General features: G+C 48.4%; 1 protein-coding gene across 6 annotated transcripts in view; it reads left to right on the top strand.

Moving 5' to 3' along the window:
* LOC119976212 (unconventional myosin-VIIa-like) overlaps positions 1–18,151 on the top strand; it is a 270,037-nt gene that overhangs the window by 100,299 nt on the left and 151,587 nt on the right. For all 6 annotated transcript variants that reach the window (XR_005462884.1, XM_038816529.1, XM_038816530.1 and 3 more), the window contains 3 exons: positions 2,160–2,297; positions 3,588–3,746; positions 8,775–8,867. Coding sequence is in view for 5 of the 6 variants with exons in the window: in XM_038816529.1 (XP_038672457.1) it covers positions 2,160–2,297; positions 3,588–3,746; positions 8,775–8,867 (390 nt within the window). In the remaining variant the exon portion in view is untranslated. The remainder of the gene's footprint in view (positions 1–2,159; positions 2,298–3,587; positions 3,747–8,774; positions 8,868–18,151) is intronic.

Here is an 18,151-nt window from a genome sequence, read left to right as displayed (position 1 = left end):
AATTTGGAAAATTACTCAAGTGTTGTGCAATTGTCAATAACCATCAGAACCACTCAACTCCTGACCTCATTACAGTCACTGTGGTTCAAACATGGACAAAAGAGTTGAATTCCATAGGCATGACACAATGACTGTTTTGGACATAAAGCAGCATTTGGCCAAGTATGGCATCAGCAAAAAGAGCCCTAGCAAATTTGAAGTCAATGGGAATCAGGGGAAAACCCTCCACTGGTTCGAGTGATAACTAGCATAAAGGAAGATTATTATGGTTGTTGGAGGTCAATATTCTCAGCCCTAGGATTATCATGCCAGGGTCCCTCAGGATAGTGTCCTAATCCCATTCACCCTCATCTGCTTCATCAAAGACTTTGGCTGGGATTCCCCATTTTGAATTCACCTTGCTCCTGCTGCTAGAATGGATGGAGTATTCTCTACTCCTGCCGCTTGTCAATGGGATTTTCCATTGAAACCACCCCATTCCGCTGGGCAACCTGCAGATGGGGGTGTGCAGCCAGCGGGAACCACTGTGCTACTTAGCTGCCAGTAGCAGCCGTGTGTACCTTCTACAAGATGCACCGCAGCAACTCATCAAGGCTCCTTTCACAGCACCTTCCAAACCCACAACCTTTGCCATCTCGAAGAACAAGGGCAGCAGATGCCTGGGAACCCCACCTGGAAGTTCCCTATAAATCTCCCACGATTCTGACTTGAAATTCTATCACTGTTCCTTCGCTGTCACTGGGTCAAAATCTTCGAACTCCCTCCCTAAAAGCTGAAGGTCTACTTACACCACATGGACACCAATGGTTCAAGAAGGCAGCTCACCACCACCTTCTCAAGGTCAACTGGGGATGGACAATAAATGCTGGTCATGTCACTGGTGCTCACAACCTGTGAATGAATAAATAAAATAAAAAGTTTGTAATAATCTCAATTGGAAGTCTTGTGGCGCAGTGCGTAGTGTCCCTGCCTCGGAGCCTGAAGCTCTACGTTCGAGCCCCACCCCAGGACTTGGAGGCCAAGGAAGATGTGTTCATAACGTGACCAAACAGTAAATATCAACCAACAAATCTTTTCAGCACAGGCCAATGGCAGGCGGTAAGAGTGGGAGAGATTCCTAGTCAGTGATGGAAAGAATATTGGAGCCTCTACCACCACTGTCCATAGCTCTGTGTATCCGAACAGACGCCGGAATGTGGCGACTAGGGGTTTTTCACAGTAACTTCATTGCAGTGTTAATGTAAGCCTACTTGTGACAATATTTATTTTAAACACCATATTTATGTTAAAGTGTCTGTTGTCAGTCTGTAATTTGGGCCGGGATTCTCTGAGTCTCGACGCGGAGGTGGAGAATCGGACCCGCGACGCCTTCGCACGATTCTCCGGCTACTGGAGAATCACCGCCAGTCACGCGCGCGGTTGACGCGATGCTGGTCGGGGGCCGTTGAAAGAGACCCCCGCGGCGATTCTCTGCGGACAACCGGCTGAGTTCCCGCCGGCGTGGTTCTAACATGGTTCTACCCGACGGGAGCTCAGAGCCGCGGCTGTGGTGGTCGTCCTGGTGGGGCGGTGGGCGGGGGATCCGTCACCAGGGAGGGGGCCTCCACGACGGCGAGGCCCCCGATCGGGGGCCACCGATCGGCGGCCGTGATCTGGGGGGGGGGGGGGCTACTTCTTCGGCGTTGGTCCGCTGTGTGGGTCCGCCTTGTCGCGCAGGGCCAGCAGCCGGAAGTGTAGGGCCCCTTATTGGCAGCCGGAGCTGGGTGGAGCACTCCAGGGCCCTGCAAGCCCCCTTAAAAACAGAGAATCACCTAGAACTTTCTTGAAAAAAGTCCGGAGTGATTCGCGCCCGCGGGCATGGGGACAAAGCCCCATTATTGGAGAATCCCGCCCTTGGACTCCCACCACCAGCGCAGCACAATACCAATCCCCAAAATGAACAAAGGAAGATGTGAATCAATATGGGCATTGTATTGATTATGGCAATGTAGAAAGATGTGCATTATGGTTAAAGACTGGCTGCCATCTGACCAGTGAGTCAAATAATAGAACACTTTTATCTGTGGTAAAACAGGATGGACAATGGAAACAGAAATTCTATTACACCAGGTTAAGGTTCACTACACTGATTTTTTATTATATAATGGTTTTTCCTACAGACAACTGACAGCCATAGACTGCATCCCACAATCAGCCGGCAGTTCAAACAGTCACTGGATAACCTAATGAAAACTCTGAAGGCTTGCCAGCCCTACTTCATTCGCTGTATCAAACCCAATGAGTTCAAAAAACCCCTGGTAAGACATATGTGCGTTCACCGACCGAGCTTTTAAAATTATTTCAAGAGATGTGGCTGTCACTAGTTAGGCCAGCATTTTGTGCCCACTCCTAATTACCTCTTGAGAAGGTGGTGGTGAGCTGCCTTCTTGAACCGCTGCAGCCCATGAGGTGTTGGTACAACCACGATTCAGTTAGGGAGGGAGTTCCAGGATTTTGACCCAGCGACAGTGAAGGAAGGTGAAGTCGGGATGGTGAGTGACTTAGAGAGGAACTTGCATTTTGTGGTGTTCCTAAATATCTGCTGCCCTGGTGCTTCTAGATGATGGTGGTTGCGTGTTTGGAAGGTGCTGTCGAAGGAGACTTGGTGGGTTGTTGAGGCTCTTTGTATAGATACTGAATGCAATGGGAATCTGGCAAGGGATTGGATGGGGCTTTGGATATAGATACTGAGGTGAATGGTGGAACTGGGTGTTTCTGGGGAGTTTGTCCTCCGTGTTTAAAACTCTTGGCGTAACAGTTGGCCTGCATTTTAGTTATCAAAGAATTTTTGTTTTATTTCATCTTTCCTGGGATAAATGTGCCAGTGGGAAGGAAAGCATTTGCTCCCCTTCCCTAATTGCCCTTGCCTGCTGGGTCAGAGGGCAGCTATGAGTCAACCATACTACCGTAGGTCTGGAGTCACATGTAGGCCAGACCAAGTAAGGATGGCAGATTGCCTTCCCTAAAGGACAACGTGAACTAAATGGGTTTTTATGACAATTGATATAGGTTCATGGTCACCGATACTGAGACTAGCTTTCAGATGCACAATCAATCACTACTGAAGTGAGTAGTCCAATTGAAGGCTTTAATGAACAAGTAGTTACCCCAGCAGCTCCGGTACAGAATGACTGCTGTGGGTGAAACACAGACTCTTATGCTCCGCATGCTGGGCGGAACCAGCAGGCAGGTTCTACCACTCATACTACAGTGTAAGGTACATCCCACCTAGGTACCGCGATACCCCTAATATAGCCTGCCACACTTTCCATTCCAGGATTATTAATTGAATTTAAAATTCCAGCAGTGGCTATGATGGAATTTGAACCCACGTCCCCAGAGCAATGGCCTAGGCCACTGGACTACTAGTCCGGTGCATTACCACCATTTTACCATCTTCCTCCTATTTGCCATAATGTGGAACTGAAGATTCAGCAATTAATCAAATGTAATTTATATTAAGAATAAATCTTTTTGTGATAATGAATTTCTCCGACAAAATTCAGCATGCCAGTACTCAAGCTAATGATCTATTCTGATCCGCCCAGATCTTTGATCGGGAGTTGTGCATTAAGCAATTGCGATATTCCGGAATGAGGGAGACCATCCGCATCCGCAAGTCAGGCTATCCCATTCGCTTCACCTTCCTGGATTTTGTGCAACAGTACAAGTTGGTATTGAGTTCAGCCCTTTGGCAAATTAAACAGGTAAGTTGTGGAATGGGCATAGATTTCCAAACCCATGTTGTTCATTATCAGCTCACTTGCTAAGTCAAAGCTGCTGTTAAAGTAATTCTGGCAAGTTAGACTGGAGAGTGTCAAATTCACATGAGAGCTTATGCATGGAATAGATGTGACCAGGTTATAGGAAGGAAATTGAGGACGTGGATAGGATGCGGTAAAGGAACAGATGAGAAAGAATGAGCAGGGATAGCTAAGAGAAAAGGAGCATTGGGAACATTAACAGTCAACAGCGCAAACACTCGGACGGTATTTCAAAAGAAGAGTTCATGTTTTAGGCATTGCCCTTTTTCAAGGGATGTGGGTGTCATTGGAAAGGCCAACAAAGACCATCCATAATTGCTCTTGAACTGAGTGGACCATGTCATCTTGCTGGACCATTCCAGAGGACATAGAGAGTCAACCAGATTGCTGTGAGTCTGGAGTCACATGTAGGCCAGGCCAGGTAAGGATGGCAGATTTCCTTCCCTTAAAGGGGCATGAACCAGATGGATTTTACCAAAATCGATGATAGTTTCATGCTGGTCACCATCACTGAGCACAGCTTTGTATTCCACATTTATTAATTGAATTAAAATTCCGTCAGCTGCCATGGTCGGATTTGAACCCCTGATCCCCAGAGTATTAGCCTCTGGATTGTTAGTCGAGTGACAATCTCCCCCTTCATCAGAACAGGAAGGTATTCCAGACAAGTGACTTATGAACAGGAGCAGAAAAAGGGAAAGAGGAGAGTGAAAAGGACAACATACACTAGGAAAGAAATGAGGTGTACAATGATAGGTGGAGGACAAGAGATGACAAACTGACAGAAGTGTGAGATACTTAGGAGCCACGGTTAGAGAAATTCAGGAATTCATAGCATTTACAGTGCAGAAGGAGGCCATTTGGCCCATCAAGTCTGCACCGGCCCTTGTAAAGAGCACCCTACTTAAACCCACACCTCCACCCTATCCCCGTAACCCAGGAACCCCACCTAACCTTTTTGGATACGAAGGGCAATTTAGCATGGCCAATCCACCTAACCTGCACATCTTTGGACTGTAGGAGGAAACCGGAGCATCCGGAGGAAACTCACGCAGACACAGGGAGAACGTGCAGACTCCGCACAGACAGTGACACAAGCCGGGAATCGAACCTGGGACCCCGGCACTGTGAAGCAACAGTGCTAACCATTACGCTACCATGCCGCCCCTAGTTGTGCCAGCTAGTTCCGTTAAAGTTTTATACAAACGCCCAAAAATACCATTTCTTATACATCTCACTTGTGCTGGGCATGGAATCTATTGGACTAACAATCTGTGTGGGAGGAGATCAAATGGGCCCAAATAAGTGCGGAAAGCCCTGAGCTATGGTTTTCTTTTTGATGCAGTGGAAGGACTCTGTAGAAGCAGCTATAGAAACAAACGCCTCTCAGTAACTCCCCACCCAACACAATGGTGCTCCTTACATCTCCTGGAGGCGCTCGGGGGATGTGGGGGGTGATAACATACTCTAACATACCTCCTATATTGTGATGGAGATTATTGTAGATCACTTCAACTTAATCGTGAGGACAAAGTCTCCACATGAGATCTGTACATGCAGCGATGCTCCCAAATTGTGGTTCTCTTGCGGATTAGGTCACTGGATGTGGGTTCCTGGGCTCTGATGCTGAGGGACTATATCCAACACCACCATCAAAGACAGAACTTGGTTCTTCAGCATCTTTCCCTGCTCCTACTGCCCTGTAATATACCCACTGGATCAATAGGTAGACCCTCCTGAGTGAGTATATCTGGGCTGCTGCTGGAACAAATACTCACTCCATGATGGAGTGTGTGGATCCCGCATGAGAATGGGTGCTCTGCAACCTCCAGGTTGCTCATCAGACCTGTGGAGGGTGCATGTTAATCGTATGTTAATTATATTATTGGGCTTTGTTCAATTAAATACTTGAGCACATATAAAGGGAAGACCACGAGGACATGGCGGTAGGAAGTAGGCATGCTGCATGCTGTAAATAAATCTATTACCAAGAAATAGATGGTAGCCTTTGGGTAGCAGGGTAGCATGGTGGTTAGCATAAATGCTTCACAGCTCCAGGGTCCCAGGTTCGATTCCCGGCTGGGTCACTGTCTGTGTGGAGTCTGCACGTCCTCCCCCTGTGTGCGTGGGTTTCCTTCGGGTGCTCCGGTTTCCTCCCACAGTCCAAAGATGTGCGGGTTAGGTGGATTGGCCATGCTAAATTGCCCGTAGTGTCCTAATAAAAGTAAGGTTAAGGGGGGGGGGGTTGTTGGGTTACGGGTATAGGGTGGATACGTGGGTTTGAGTGGGGTGATCATGGCTCGGCACAACATTGAGGGCCGAAGGGCCTGTTCTGTGCTGTACTGTTCTATGTTCTATGTTCTATAAAAGTATCAGTGTCCAGTTTCATACTTCACCCACTATTTGGGTTTGGGTTCGAATTAACAACACACCCTCATCTGGGATTGATCTTTGATGGGAAGCTTCTCAAATAATTAAAGGTGTCAGATTGTCTCCACTCATTGTACCGTAGGTATCTCAGTCTCAGCCTGACAGTGACTTTGTCCAGGTGATTCACAGAAAATGGACAATTGTAACAGTTTAATAGGAAGAACGTGACTTTTTATAGGCAACTGGAATTTTTAATTAATTCATGGGTTGTGGGTGTCGCTGGCTATGCCAGCATTTCGTGCCCATCCCTAATTGTCCTTGAGAAGGTGGTGATGAGCTGCCTTTTTGAACCATAAGTGCTTGGAGGGGAACCTCTAGGTGGTGGTGTATCCAAGCGTCTGCTGCCCAAGTCCTTCTAGGTGTGAGAGGTTGCAGGTTTGGAAGGTGCTGTCAAAGGAGCTTTGGTGAGTTGCTACAATGCATCTGGTAGATGGTACATACAGCTGCCATTGTGCGAAGTTATGGCGGGAGTGGATGTTAAAAGTGGTGGATTGGATACCGATCAAGACGGCAAGAAGCCTTACAACACCAGGTTAAAGTCCAACAGGTTTGATTCAAACATGAGCTTTCGGAGCGCAGCTCCTTCCTCAAGACGGCAGCTTTGTCCTCAAGCTTCTTAAGAGTTGGAGCTACATTCATCCAGGTAAGTGGGGAGTATTCCATCACATTCCCGACTTGGGCCTTGTAGATGGTGGACAGGCTTGGGGAGTCAGAATTTGAGTTACTCACCGCAGGATTTCTAGCCTCTGACCTGCTCTTGATATGGCTAGTCCAGTTCAGTTTCTTTTTGTTATAAATTTAGAATAACCAATTTGTTTTTTTACAATTAAGGGGCAATTTAGCGTGGCCAATTCACCTACCCTGAACATCTTTGGGCTGTGGGAGTGAGACCACACAGACAACGAGACAAGGGAAAAATGTACAAACTCCACACAGACAGTGACCCGGTGACGGGATCGAACTGTGCTAACTACTGCGCCACTCTGCTGTCCCTAGTCTGTGGTGATATGCATCACTGTAAATACACAAGGGGTTAATGTAAATACATGTAGACTAGCTAGACACTAGAGGGAGCACCAGAGACATGACACACAATCAACCAATAGGTCAGTTAGATAGGACATGGCCAATAGGCATTCACGATACACACAGAGGTGACACCACCACAGGAGGGCATTACACCAACCCATATATAAAGGACACCACACACATGATCTTCCTCTTTCCAGTGGAGACACTCAGTGAGTAGAGACACAGGGTTGATTCAATATCACGCCCACCACGTAGATTGTAGCAGACTGGTTAGTCAGTCTGAGTAGCTGTAAGAGGATTAACAGCAGAGTCGAACCTAAGTAAGAGAATTGTAAATAGTTCAATAAACGTGTTGAAGTTATCTCCACATCTGAACCTTCCTTTGTCAGAGTAAACATCAAGGAAGCTGCTTATGCTACGCCAAGAGCATAACAAGACATAGTCCAGTTTAGTTTCTGGTCAACATCCCCGAGGATGTTGTTCGAGGGAAATTCAGTGATCGTAATGCCATTGAATGTCAAGGGGACTCTATACTGGGTCGACATGGGATTTGGTTTTATTACAGAATGGAATGAAAATGACTGAGGATCCTCCTGCATAACGATTTGGTGACCTTCAGTATATCTCTCGTGCACTTATGTGGAACCACAGAAACACGAGCCATGGATGCTTGTGAGTTGTTCTACGTAGGCCAGTTTGTGGTTTACTCCGTGTCACTCGATGTGTTTTCTCTCAGCCACCCCACCCCACATCCGCTTTTTGGTGTTTCAGTTCACCTTCTAGTGTTCCTGTTCCTTCTCGCCTCTAATGCTAACTCTGAAGGAGTGCTATCACTCTAGGTGCTGTGGGAAGTGTGTGACTGAGGGCCCTTTGATTCGCCACTTTAACAAACCAACTGCAGTTTGTCACTGAATCCACATTATTCACGTCACAGATTGGAGCAGGGTGAGCTGTAGGGCCCTTTGAGCTTGCTTCAGCTGGACATGATCAGAGTTCTCTCCCGTTCTAGTCTTTACTTTGCCATCTGGCCTAAATTATCTCACACAAGAAATTCTAGCCATTAGCAACAATCCTAGGTATGAATTAACATGATACCGGTGCAGTGGTTAGCACTGCTGCTTCACGGCGCCAAGGACCCAGGTTCGATCCCAGCCCCGGGACACTGTCCATGTGGAGTTTGTATATTCTCCCTGTGTTTGCGTGGGTCTCACCCCAACAACCCAAAGATGTGCAGGGTAGGTACATTGGCCATGCCAAATTGCCCTTTAATTGGAAAAAAAATAAAAAATTGGATACTTTAAATTTATTTTTAAAAAAGAATTAATATACCAGGATATGCCATATTCCCAAGCAAGCCACCATCTGCACCATACTGTTACAGCACTGTGGCACCTTGTTCCCAGTATATTAGTCAAGGCAAGCAGTCTTATCTCACTGTCTGGTACTGTTTGTACCACACTCTATCCCGCTCCATGAATCACTGTGTACTCTCTCTCTCTATAATTCCAGGAGAATGTCCACTTGTGCTGCAAACAGATTGCCGAATCCGTGATCGGAACCAATGGAGACTGGAAGATAGGGAGAACAAAGATCTTCCTGAAGGTTGTGTATATCTGGATGGCTTTGACCAATTAATGCATATCGTAGACAAAACTAGCCCTCAGCCAAGCCTGTTGTTTACACCAGTCTATTCCGCAGGGTACCTATAGTGTGGAGCCCCATAGTAAGATACATACATCAGGACCCCAAGAGATTAAAGTCGTACTGACTCACTCAGTGTGCTCCTCCACTACCTGGATCAATTACAAGTCTCCAAGCATTAAATCAGAATCAGGGAGGTTTGGTTTGAGCTTCGAGGTTTTGTCAGTTGTGACCCTTCCCAGTAAGCCACCACCTGATGGATTAGGGGGGGAAAGATGATGGAGGTTTTGGAATACCCTGGGACTGTCACCCCTCTCCATATCATGTCACTGCCTGTCTCCCGCTGGCATTATGGAAGGAAGCAGGTGTTACCCCTATGGGAGATCTTCTCCTGCTTCACCTTCTCCCTCATCTCCACTTTGCCACCCCTCCCTCAGCACACATCCTGCCCTGTCCCCTCCTCTTCCCCATCCCTATCATGACCATCCCCTCACTTAACCTGCCCTCCCGTTTTCCCACCCTTCCCCCTTCTCACCACTTTCCCACTCCTCTCTTTGCTCTCCCCGTTTCCCCTCCTCCTCATCTATCCTGCCCCTCATCTGTCTTGCCCTCCCCTATCCTGACCATCCCCACACTTATCCCGCCCTTATCATGTTTTAAATGTTATATTTTTCCAATTTTTCATTACATGGTGCGACTTCAAATCTTTGCAGCAGTCAAAAAATACCTGGTAAATTTAAAATTGGGCTGATGTTGTGTAACCCTCAGCTATCCACTGAGCATTAACTGGGTACTAGGCTGTGTTAGCTCAAGGCCATTGCCCTGCACGGGAGGAGGTTAAAATCTCTCATCTTTACCTGCAAACGTTTACACCACATGCAAACCCATGACTTAAAAAAAAAATATTATTTCTTGGGATGTGTGTCACTGGCTAGGCCAACATTTATTGCACATCCCTAGTTGCCCTTGAGAAGGCGGTGGTGAGCTGTCTTCTTGAATCATTGTAGCCCCTGAGGTGTAGATACATCCACAGGGACAGAGGGCAGGTAAGAGTCAACCACATAGTTGTGGGTCTAGACTCACCCAGATTGTTGTGGGTCTAGAGTCACATGTAGGCCAGACCAGGTAAGGACAATAGATATCCTTCCCTAAAGGGACATTGGTGAACCAGATGGGTTTTTACACCAATCGATGGTAGTTTCATGGTCACCATAATGAAATTAGCTTTCACTTCCAGGGGTGGGATTCTCCCCTACCCGGCGAGGCGGGTGGTCCCGGCGCTGAGGAGTGGAGTGAACCACTCCGGCGTCAGGTCGCCCGCAAGGTGCGGAATCCTTCGCACGTTCAGGGGCTAGGCCGGCTCCGGTGGGGTTGGAGCCACGCCAACCGGAGCGGAAGGGGCTTTGCGCGAAGGGCATCCGCCGGTCGGTACGGGTAGGCACATGCACGGGAGTGCCAGCGTGTGCTGCCGTCATCCCAGCGCATGCACAGGGGGCTTTGTCACCGCAGCGGCCATGGCGGAGGTCCACAGCAGCCGGTGCCGAGGGTAAGAGTGCCCCCACAGCACAGGCCCGCCCGCAGATCGTGGGCCAGGCCACTGTGGGGGCACCTCCCGGGGCCAGATCCACCCGCGCCCCCCCCCGAGGACCCCGGAGGCCGCCTGCAGAGTCAGGTCCCGCCGGTAAGCACCAGGCCTAATTTATGCCGGCGAGACCGGCCTAAAACAGGCGTCCACTCGGCCCATTGCGGGTCGGAGAATCGCCGGGGGGGGGGCGCTACCAGCGGCCGCCAACCGGCACGGCGCGATCCCCGCCCCAGATTTATTATTTGAATTTAAATTCCACTAGCTGCCGTGGTGGGACTTGAATCTGTGTCCCCAGAGCATTATGAATAAAAACAGAAAATGTTGGATAAACCCAGCAGGCCTGCAGCATCTGTTGAGGGAAATAGAGTTAACAACTCTTCGTGAAAACTGGAGAGAAGTGGAAATGTGAAGTATTTTCTGCTGTTGAAAAAGTGGGGCGGTCATGAGGAGAAAAGTAGAAGGTCAGGGATAGGTTGGAGATGACACAGGTGTCAGGGAACAAGACAAAGGGTGTGGTAATGACTAATATTAAAGACTAAAGCCATTGTTAATAGCGGAATGAAGGTCAGCACTGCCTGAAAGCAAAATAGCAGAATGTGTTAATGGCAGGAAAAGGGTCGGTGCTCCTGAAAGCAAAGCATGATAACAAGATATGGCTGGTACTTGGAAGTGTGTATGGTGGAGTGCATGGGCAGGAAGGAGGGAGCCAATCAAAATGGTCAAAAGAGCTCATGGTCTTAAGTGGTGAATAGGACAAGAGTAGCTGGGTTACAGTCAGGGGAACGAAATGAATGGGCAGACAGTGCAGGGATCCCTCGTGGCCGTTCCCCTTCAAAACAAGTATACCGTTTTGGATGCTGTTGGGGGGGTTGACCTACCGGGGGATGGCCCTAGCGGCTAGGTCTCTGGCACTGAGTCTGGCTCTGGGGCTCAGAAGGGAAGGGGGGAGAATAGAAAAGCAATAGTGCTAGGAGACTCAATGGTTAGGGGAATAGAGAGGAGATTCTGTGGTCGCGAGCGAGACTCCCGGAAGGTATGTTGCCTCCCGGGTGCCAGGGCCAGGGATGTCTCGGATCGTGTCTTCAGGATCCTTAAGGGGGAGGGTGAGCAGCCAGAAGTCGTGGTGCACATTGGTACCAACGATGTAGGTAGGAAAAGGGGTGTGGATGTAATAAACGAGTTTAGGGAGTTAAAAGCCAGGACAGACAGAGTTGTCATCTCTGGTTTGTTGCCGGTGCCATGTGATAGCGAGGCTAGGAATAGGGAGAGAGTGCAGTTGAACATGTGGCTGCAGGAATGGTGCAGGAGGGAGTGCTTCAGGTATTTGGATAATTGGAGCGCATTCTGGGAAAGGTGGGACCTGTACAAGCAGGAAGGGTTGCATCCGAACCAGAGGGGCACCAATATCCTGGGAGGGAGGTTTTCTAGTACTCTTCGGGAGGGTTTAAACTAATTTGGCAGGGGAATGGGAACTGAACTTGTAGTCCAGCAACTAAGGTAGCCGATGTTCAGGACGTCAAAGCGTGTAATGAGGCAGTGGGGAAGGTAACACTGACAAAGGAGAGTACTTGCAGGCACGGAGATAGGTTGAAGTGTGTATACTTCAACGCGAGAAGCATCAGGAATAAGGTGGGTGAACATAAGGCATGGATCGGTATTTGGTACTATGATGTGGTGGCCATCACGGAAACTTGGATAGAAGAGGGGGAGAAATGGTTGTTGGTTACAATGGAAGGATGCAAGGCCCCCAAGCGTGGAGACCTGGATCAGTGACATGGCGGGATTTATAAAATTGGAAAAGGTCAAATTTGCCCTGAGAGGATCAATACAAGGGTTCTATAAACGATGGCAGCCTTTCCTGGACTTCCTGGCTCAGAGATAGGTAACTGGGTCAATAGCAGCAGCAACCCGGGGGGGGGGAGGGGGTGCATTATTGTAGTGTTTATTCTGTAACTTTATAGTGTGTTAATTTGCGTTGTTGTTAAAATGCTGGGTTGTTCATGAGGATGGGGCGAATGTATATGATTGTTAATATTATTGTTATTTTCGGTATTTTACTAAGGTGCGTCAATGTTGTATAAAATCAAAATTTTTCAATAAAAATTATTTTAAAAAAAGAAATGGTTGTTGGAGGTCCCTGGTTATAGATGTTTCAACAAGATTAGGGAGGATGGTAAAACAGGTGGGGGGGGGGGGGGGGGGGGGGGGGAGGGGGGTGGCATTGTTAATTAGAGATGGTATAAAATAGAGACAGCTGCAGAAAGGCACTTTGAGGAGGATCTGCCTACTGAGGTAGTATGGGTTGAAGTCAGAAATAGGAAAAGAGCAGTCACCTTGTTGGGAGTTTTCTATAAGCCCCCAATAGCAGCAGAGATGTGGAGGAACAGATTGGGAAACAGATTTTAGAAAGGTGCAGAAGTCACAGGGTAGTAGTCATGGGTGACTTCAACTTCCCAAATATTGAGTGGAAACTCTTTAGATCAAATAGTTTGGATGGGGTGGTGTTTGTGCAGTGTCCAGGAAGCTTTTCTAACACAGTATGTAGATTGTCCGACCAGAGGGGAGGCCATTTGGTACTTGGTAATGAACCAGAGCAAGTGATAGATTTGTTAGTGGGGGAGCATTTTGGAGATAGTGACCACAATTCTGTGCCTTTCACTTTAGTTTTTTTTTTTATAAATGTTTTTTATTGAGTTTTCATATTTTATATATGACAAATTACAAGTTATTAGAGAGAGAGAAAAAAAAACAAAAAAAAAAACAAAGGAAAACACAAATTTTTTTTACATGAATATTTACAGGTAAGCATCTTCATAACAATAATTGTGGCCGCCCCCTTTAGCCAGCATACATATTTTACATTCCCCAATATGGCCGAGGCACATGTTTATAGGCATTTATTTATAGTTTGGTTTTGGGCCTTGGCTTGCCATCAAACCCCCATACCGAGCCCGTAGCCCCCCCCCCCCCCCCCCCCCCCCCCCCCCCGGCTACCTTCCCCCGATTCCCGCCCATTTCCCCCTGGTTCTTGGCCACCCGACTATTCTTCCTTATGTACGTTGGCCACAAACAGGTCCCGGAACAGTTGCATGAATGGCTCCCACGTTCTGTGGAAGCCGTCGTCCGACCCTCGGATGGCGAATTTGATTTTCTCCATTTGGAGAGATTCCGAGAGGTCGGCCAGCCAGTCTGCAGCTCTGGGTGGTGCTGCTGACCGCCAGCCAAACAGGATTCTACGGCGGGCAATCAGGGAGGCAAAGGCAAGGGCGTCCGCCCTCCTCCCCAGGAATAGATCTGGCTGGTCTGAAACCCCGAAGACCGCCACTATCGGGCATGGCTCCACCCTCACCCCCACCACTTTGGACATAGCCTCGAAGAAGGCTGTCCAGTACTCCACAAGTCTGGGGCAAGACCAGAACATGTGGGCGTGGTTGGCCGGGCCTCTCTGGCACCGCTCACATTTGTCCTCCACCTCCGGGAAGAACCTACTCATACGGTTTCTCGTTAAGTGGGCTCTATGTACCACTTTTAGTTGCGTCAGGCTGAGCCTTGCGCACGTGGAGGTGGAGTTGACCCTATGCAGTGCTTCGCTCCAGAGTCCCCACCCTATCTCCATCCCCAGGTCGTCCTCCCATTTCCTTCTTGTTGCGTCCAGTACGGTGTCGCCCCTGTCTACCAGTCGGTCATACATGTCACTACAGTTCCCTTTCTCTAGGATACTTGCGTCCAGTAGGTCTTCCAATAGTGTCTGTCATGGCGGTTGTGGGTACGTCCTTGTCTCCTTTCGTAGGAAGTTTTTGAGCTGCAGGTACCGTAGCTCGTTCCCCCCAGCTAGCTGAAATTTCTCTGTTAGTTCGTCCAGTGTTGCGATCCTGTCGTCCGTGTATAGGTCCCTGACTGTCAGTGTCCCCCCGTCCTGCCTCCACCTTTTGAAGGTGGCGTCGGTCAGTGCTGGTTTGAACCTATGGTTGTTGCAGATGGGAGCCTTGTCCGACATTTTGTACAGGCCAAATTGCTGCCGCAGTTGGTTCCAGGATTGGAGGGTGGCTGTCACCACTGGGCTGGTGGAGTGTTTTTTGGGTGGGGATGGGAGTGCTGCCGTGGCGAGGGCCCGGAGGGAGGTTCCCATGCAGGAGGCCTCCTCCGCACGCACCCACTCGGCTTCTGGCTCCTGGATCCATCCCCTTACTCGCTCGGCTGTTGCCGCCCAGTGGTAGAATTGTAGATTCGGGAGGGCTAACCCCCCCCTGGATTTTGTTTTTTGTATGACCTTCTTTGGGATCCTAGCATTTTTACCCCCCCATACGAACGCCATGATATGTTTGTCCAGCGCTTTGAAAAAGGCCTTGGTGATGTAGATCGGAATGGATCTAAACAGGAAAAGGAACCTGGGCAGTACGTTCATTTTGATCGTCTGGACTCTCCCCGCGAGGGAGAGCGGGAGTGTGTTCCATCTTTGCAGGTCCTTTTTAACTTCCTCCGTCAGGCTGGTGAGGTTCCATTTGTGGACCCCTTTCCAGTCATGGGCTATTTGGATCCCCAGGTAGCGGAATTTATTTTGGGCTTGTTTGAACGGCAGGCCCTTTAGCGCTGCCCCCCCCCCCCCCCCCCCCCCCCTTGCGGGTGTACTGGGAAGATCTCACTTTTGCTCATGTTGAGTTTGTAGCCCGAGAAGACTCCAAACTCTTTCAGGAGCGCTATGATTTCGTCCATGCTGCTTTGTGGGTCCGAGATATAGAGGAGCAGATCATCCGCATAGAGTGAGACTCTGCTCTCTACCTCCCCTTCGGATCCCCCTCCAATTTTTTGCTGCCCTGAGCGCGATTGCTAGCGGTTCGATTGCTAGTGCGAACAGCAGCGGGGACAGTGGGCATCCTTGTCTGGTGCCCCTGTGCAGCTGGAAGTATTGGGAGTTGGTATTGTTGGTCCGTACACTCGCCATGGGAGCGTTGTATAGGAGCTTTACCCAAGCGGTGAACCCTGTTCCAAGCCCGAACCGCTCCAGTACCTCTATGAGGTATTTCCATTCGACTCTGTCGAAGGCCTTTTCTGCGTCCAGGGAGACGATCACCTCTTGTGTTCTCTCCCCGGAGGGGGTCATTATCACGTTCAGCAGGCGCCTGATGTTCGCGGTAAGCTGTCTACCTTTGACGAAGCCCGTCTGGTCCTCTGTGACCACCTCAGGTACACAGTCTTCTAGCCTTTTGGCTAGGATTTTGGCCAGTATTTTGGCGTCTGCGTTCAGCAGGGATGTGGGTCTGTATGACCCACATTCCGTTGGGTCTTTGTCTTTCTTAGGTATCAGCGAGATTGAGGCCTGTGCTAACGTGGGTGGCAGTGTTCCCCTAGCTAGCGAGTCTGTGAACATCTCCCGCAGGTGCGGGGCCAGCGCTGTGCCTTTCACTTTAGTAATGGAGAAGGATAGGTGCGTGCAACAGGGCAAGGTTTACAATTGGGGGAAGGGTAAATACGATGCTGTCAGACAAGAACTGAAGTGCATAAGTTGGGAACATAGGCTGTCAGGGAAGGACCCAATTGAAATGTGGAACTTGTTCAAGGAACAGATACTACGTGTCCTTGATATGTATGTCCCTGTCAGGCAGAGAAGAGATGGTCGAGTGAGGGAACCATGGTTGACAAGAGAGGTTGAATGTCTTGTTAAGAGGAAGAAGAATACTTATGTAAGGCTGTGGAAACAAAGTTCCTTTGAGGGATACAAGATAGCCAGGAGGGAACTGAAGAAAGGGATTAGGAGAGCTAAGAGAGGGCATGAAAAATCTGTGGCGAGTAGAATCAAGGAAAACTCCAAGGCCTTTTACACATATATTATAAATATGAGTGACTATAGCGAGGGTGGGTCCGATCAAGGACAGTAGCGGGAGATTGTGTATTGAGTCAGAAGAGATAGGAGAGGTCTTAAACGAGTACTTTTCTTCAATATTTACAAATGAGAGGGGCTATATTGTTGGAGATATAGAAGGAGATATACACCACCCCATCCAAACTATTTGATCTAAAGAGTTTCCACTCAATATTTGGGAAGTTGAAGTCACCCATGACTACTACCCTGTGACTTCTGCACCTTTCTAAAATCTGTTTCCCAATCTGTTCCTCCACATCTCTGCTGCTATTGGGGGCTTACAGTGTGAAACAAATTGGTAAGCTCGAGGAGATACTTGTTTGGAAGGAAGATGTGTTGGGCATTTTGAAAAACTTGAGGATAGACAAGTCCCCCAGGCCTGACGGGATATATCCAAGGATTCTATGGGAAGCAGGAGATGAAATTGCTGAGCCGTTGGCAATGATCTTTTTGTCCTCACTGTCAACAGGGGTACCAGGGGATTGGATAGTAGCGAATGTCGTGCCCCTGTTCAAAAAAGGGAATAGGGATAACCCTGGGAATTACAGGCCAGTTAGCCTTACTTCGGTGGTAGGCAAAGTAATGGAATGGGTACTGAGGGATAGGATTTCTGAGCATCTGGAAAGACACTGCTTGATTAGGGATAGTCAGCACGGATTTGTGAGGGGTAGGTCTTGCCTCACAAGTCTTATTGAACTCTTTGAGGAGGTGACCAAGCACATGGATGAAGGTAAATCAGTGGACGTGGTGTATATGGATTTTAATAAAACATTTGATAAGATTCTCCATGGTAGGCTTATGCAGAAAGTAAGGAGGCATGGGATAGTGGGAAATTTGGCCAGTTGGATAACGAACAGGCTAACCGATAGAAGTCAGAGAGTGGTGGATGGCAAATATTTAGCCTTGGGCCCAGTTACCAGTGGCGTACCGCAGGGATCAGTTCTGGATCCTCTGCTGTTTGTGATTTTCATTAATGACTTGGCTGAGGGAGTTGAAGGGTGGGTCAGTAAATTTGCAGACGATACAAAGATTGGTGGAGTTGTGGATAGTGAGGAGGGCTCTTGTCGGCTGCAAAGAGACATCAATAGGATGCAGAGCTGGGCTGAGAAGTTGCAGATGGAGTTTAACCCTGAAAAGTGTGAGGTTGTCCATTTTGGAAGTACAAATATGAATGCGGAATACAGGGTTAACGGTAGGGTTCTTGGCAATGTAGAGGATCAGAGAGATCTTGGGGTCTATGTTCATAGATCTTTGAAAGTTGCCACTCAAATGGATAGAACTATGAAGAAGGCCTATGGTGTGCTAGCATTCATTAGCAGAGGGATTAAATTTAAGAGCCATGAGGTGATGATACAGCTGTACAAAACCTTGGTAAGGCCACATTTGGAGTACTGTGTGCAGTTCAGGTCGCCTCATTTTAGGAAGGATGTGGAAGCTTTGGAAAAGGTGCAAAGGAGACTTACCAGGATGTTGCCTGGAATGGAGAGTAGGTCTTACGAGGAAAGGTTGAGGGTGCTCGGCCTTTTCTCATTAGAACGGAGAAAGATGAGGGGCGACTTGATAGAGGTTTATAAGATGATCAAGGGAATAGATAGAGTAGACAGTCAGAGATATTTTCCCCGGGTGGAACAAACCATTACAAGGGGACATAAATTTAAGGTGAATGGTGGAAGATATAAGGGGGTTGTCAGAGGTAGGTTCTTTACCCAGAGAGTAGTGGGGGCTTGGAATGCTCTGCCTGTGGAAGTAGCTGAGTCGGAAACATTAGAACATAGAACATAGAACAGTACAGCACAGAAC

The sequence above is a fragment of the Scyliorhinus canicula genome, chromosome 13, assembly GCF_902713615.1.
Source record: "Scyliorhinus canicula chromosome 13, sScyCan1.1, whole genome shotgun sequence".
Lineage (NCBI taxonomy): Eukaryota > Metazoa > Chordata > Chondrichthyes > Carcharhiniformes > Scyliorhinidae > Scyliorhinus > Scyliorhinus canicula.
The sequence above is the reverse complement of the archived record's forward strand: the minus strand, read 5'-3'. Positions and strand labels throughout refer to the sequence as shown.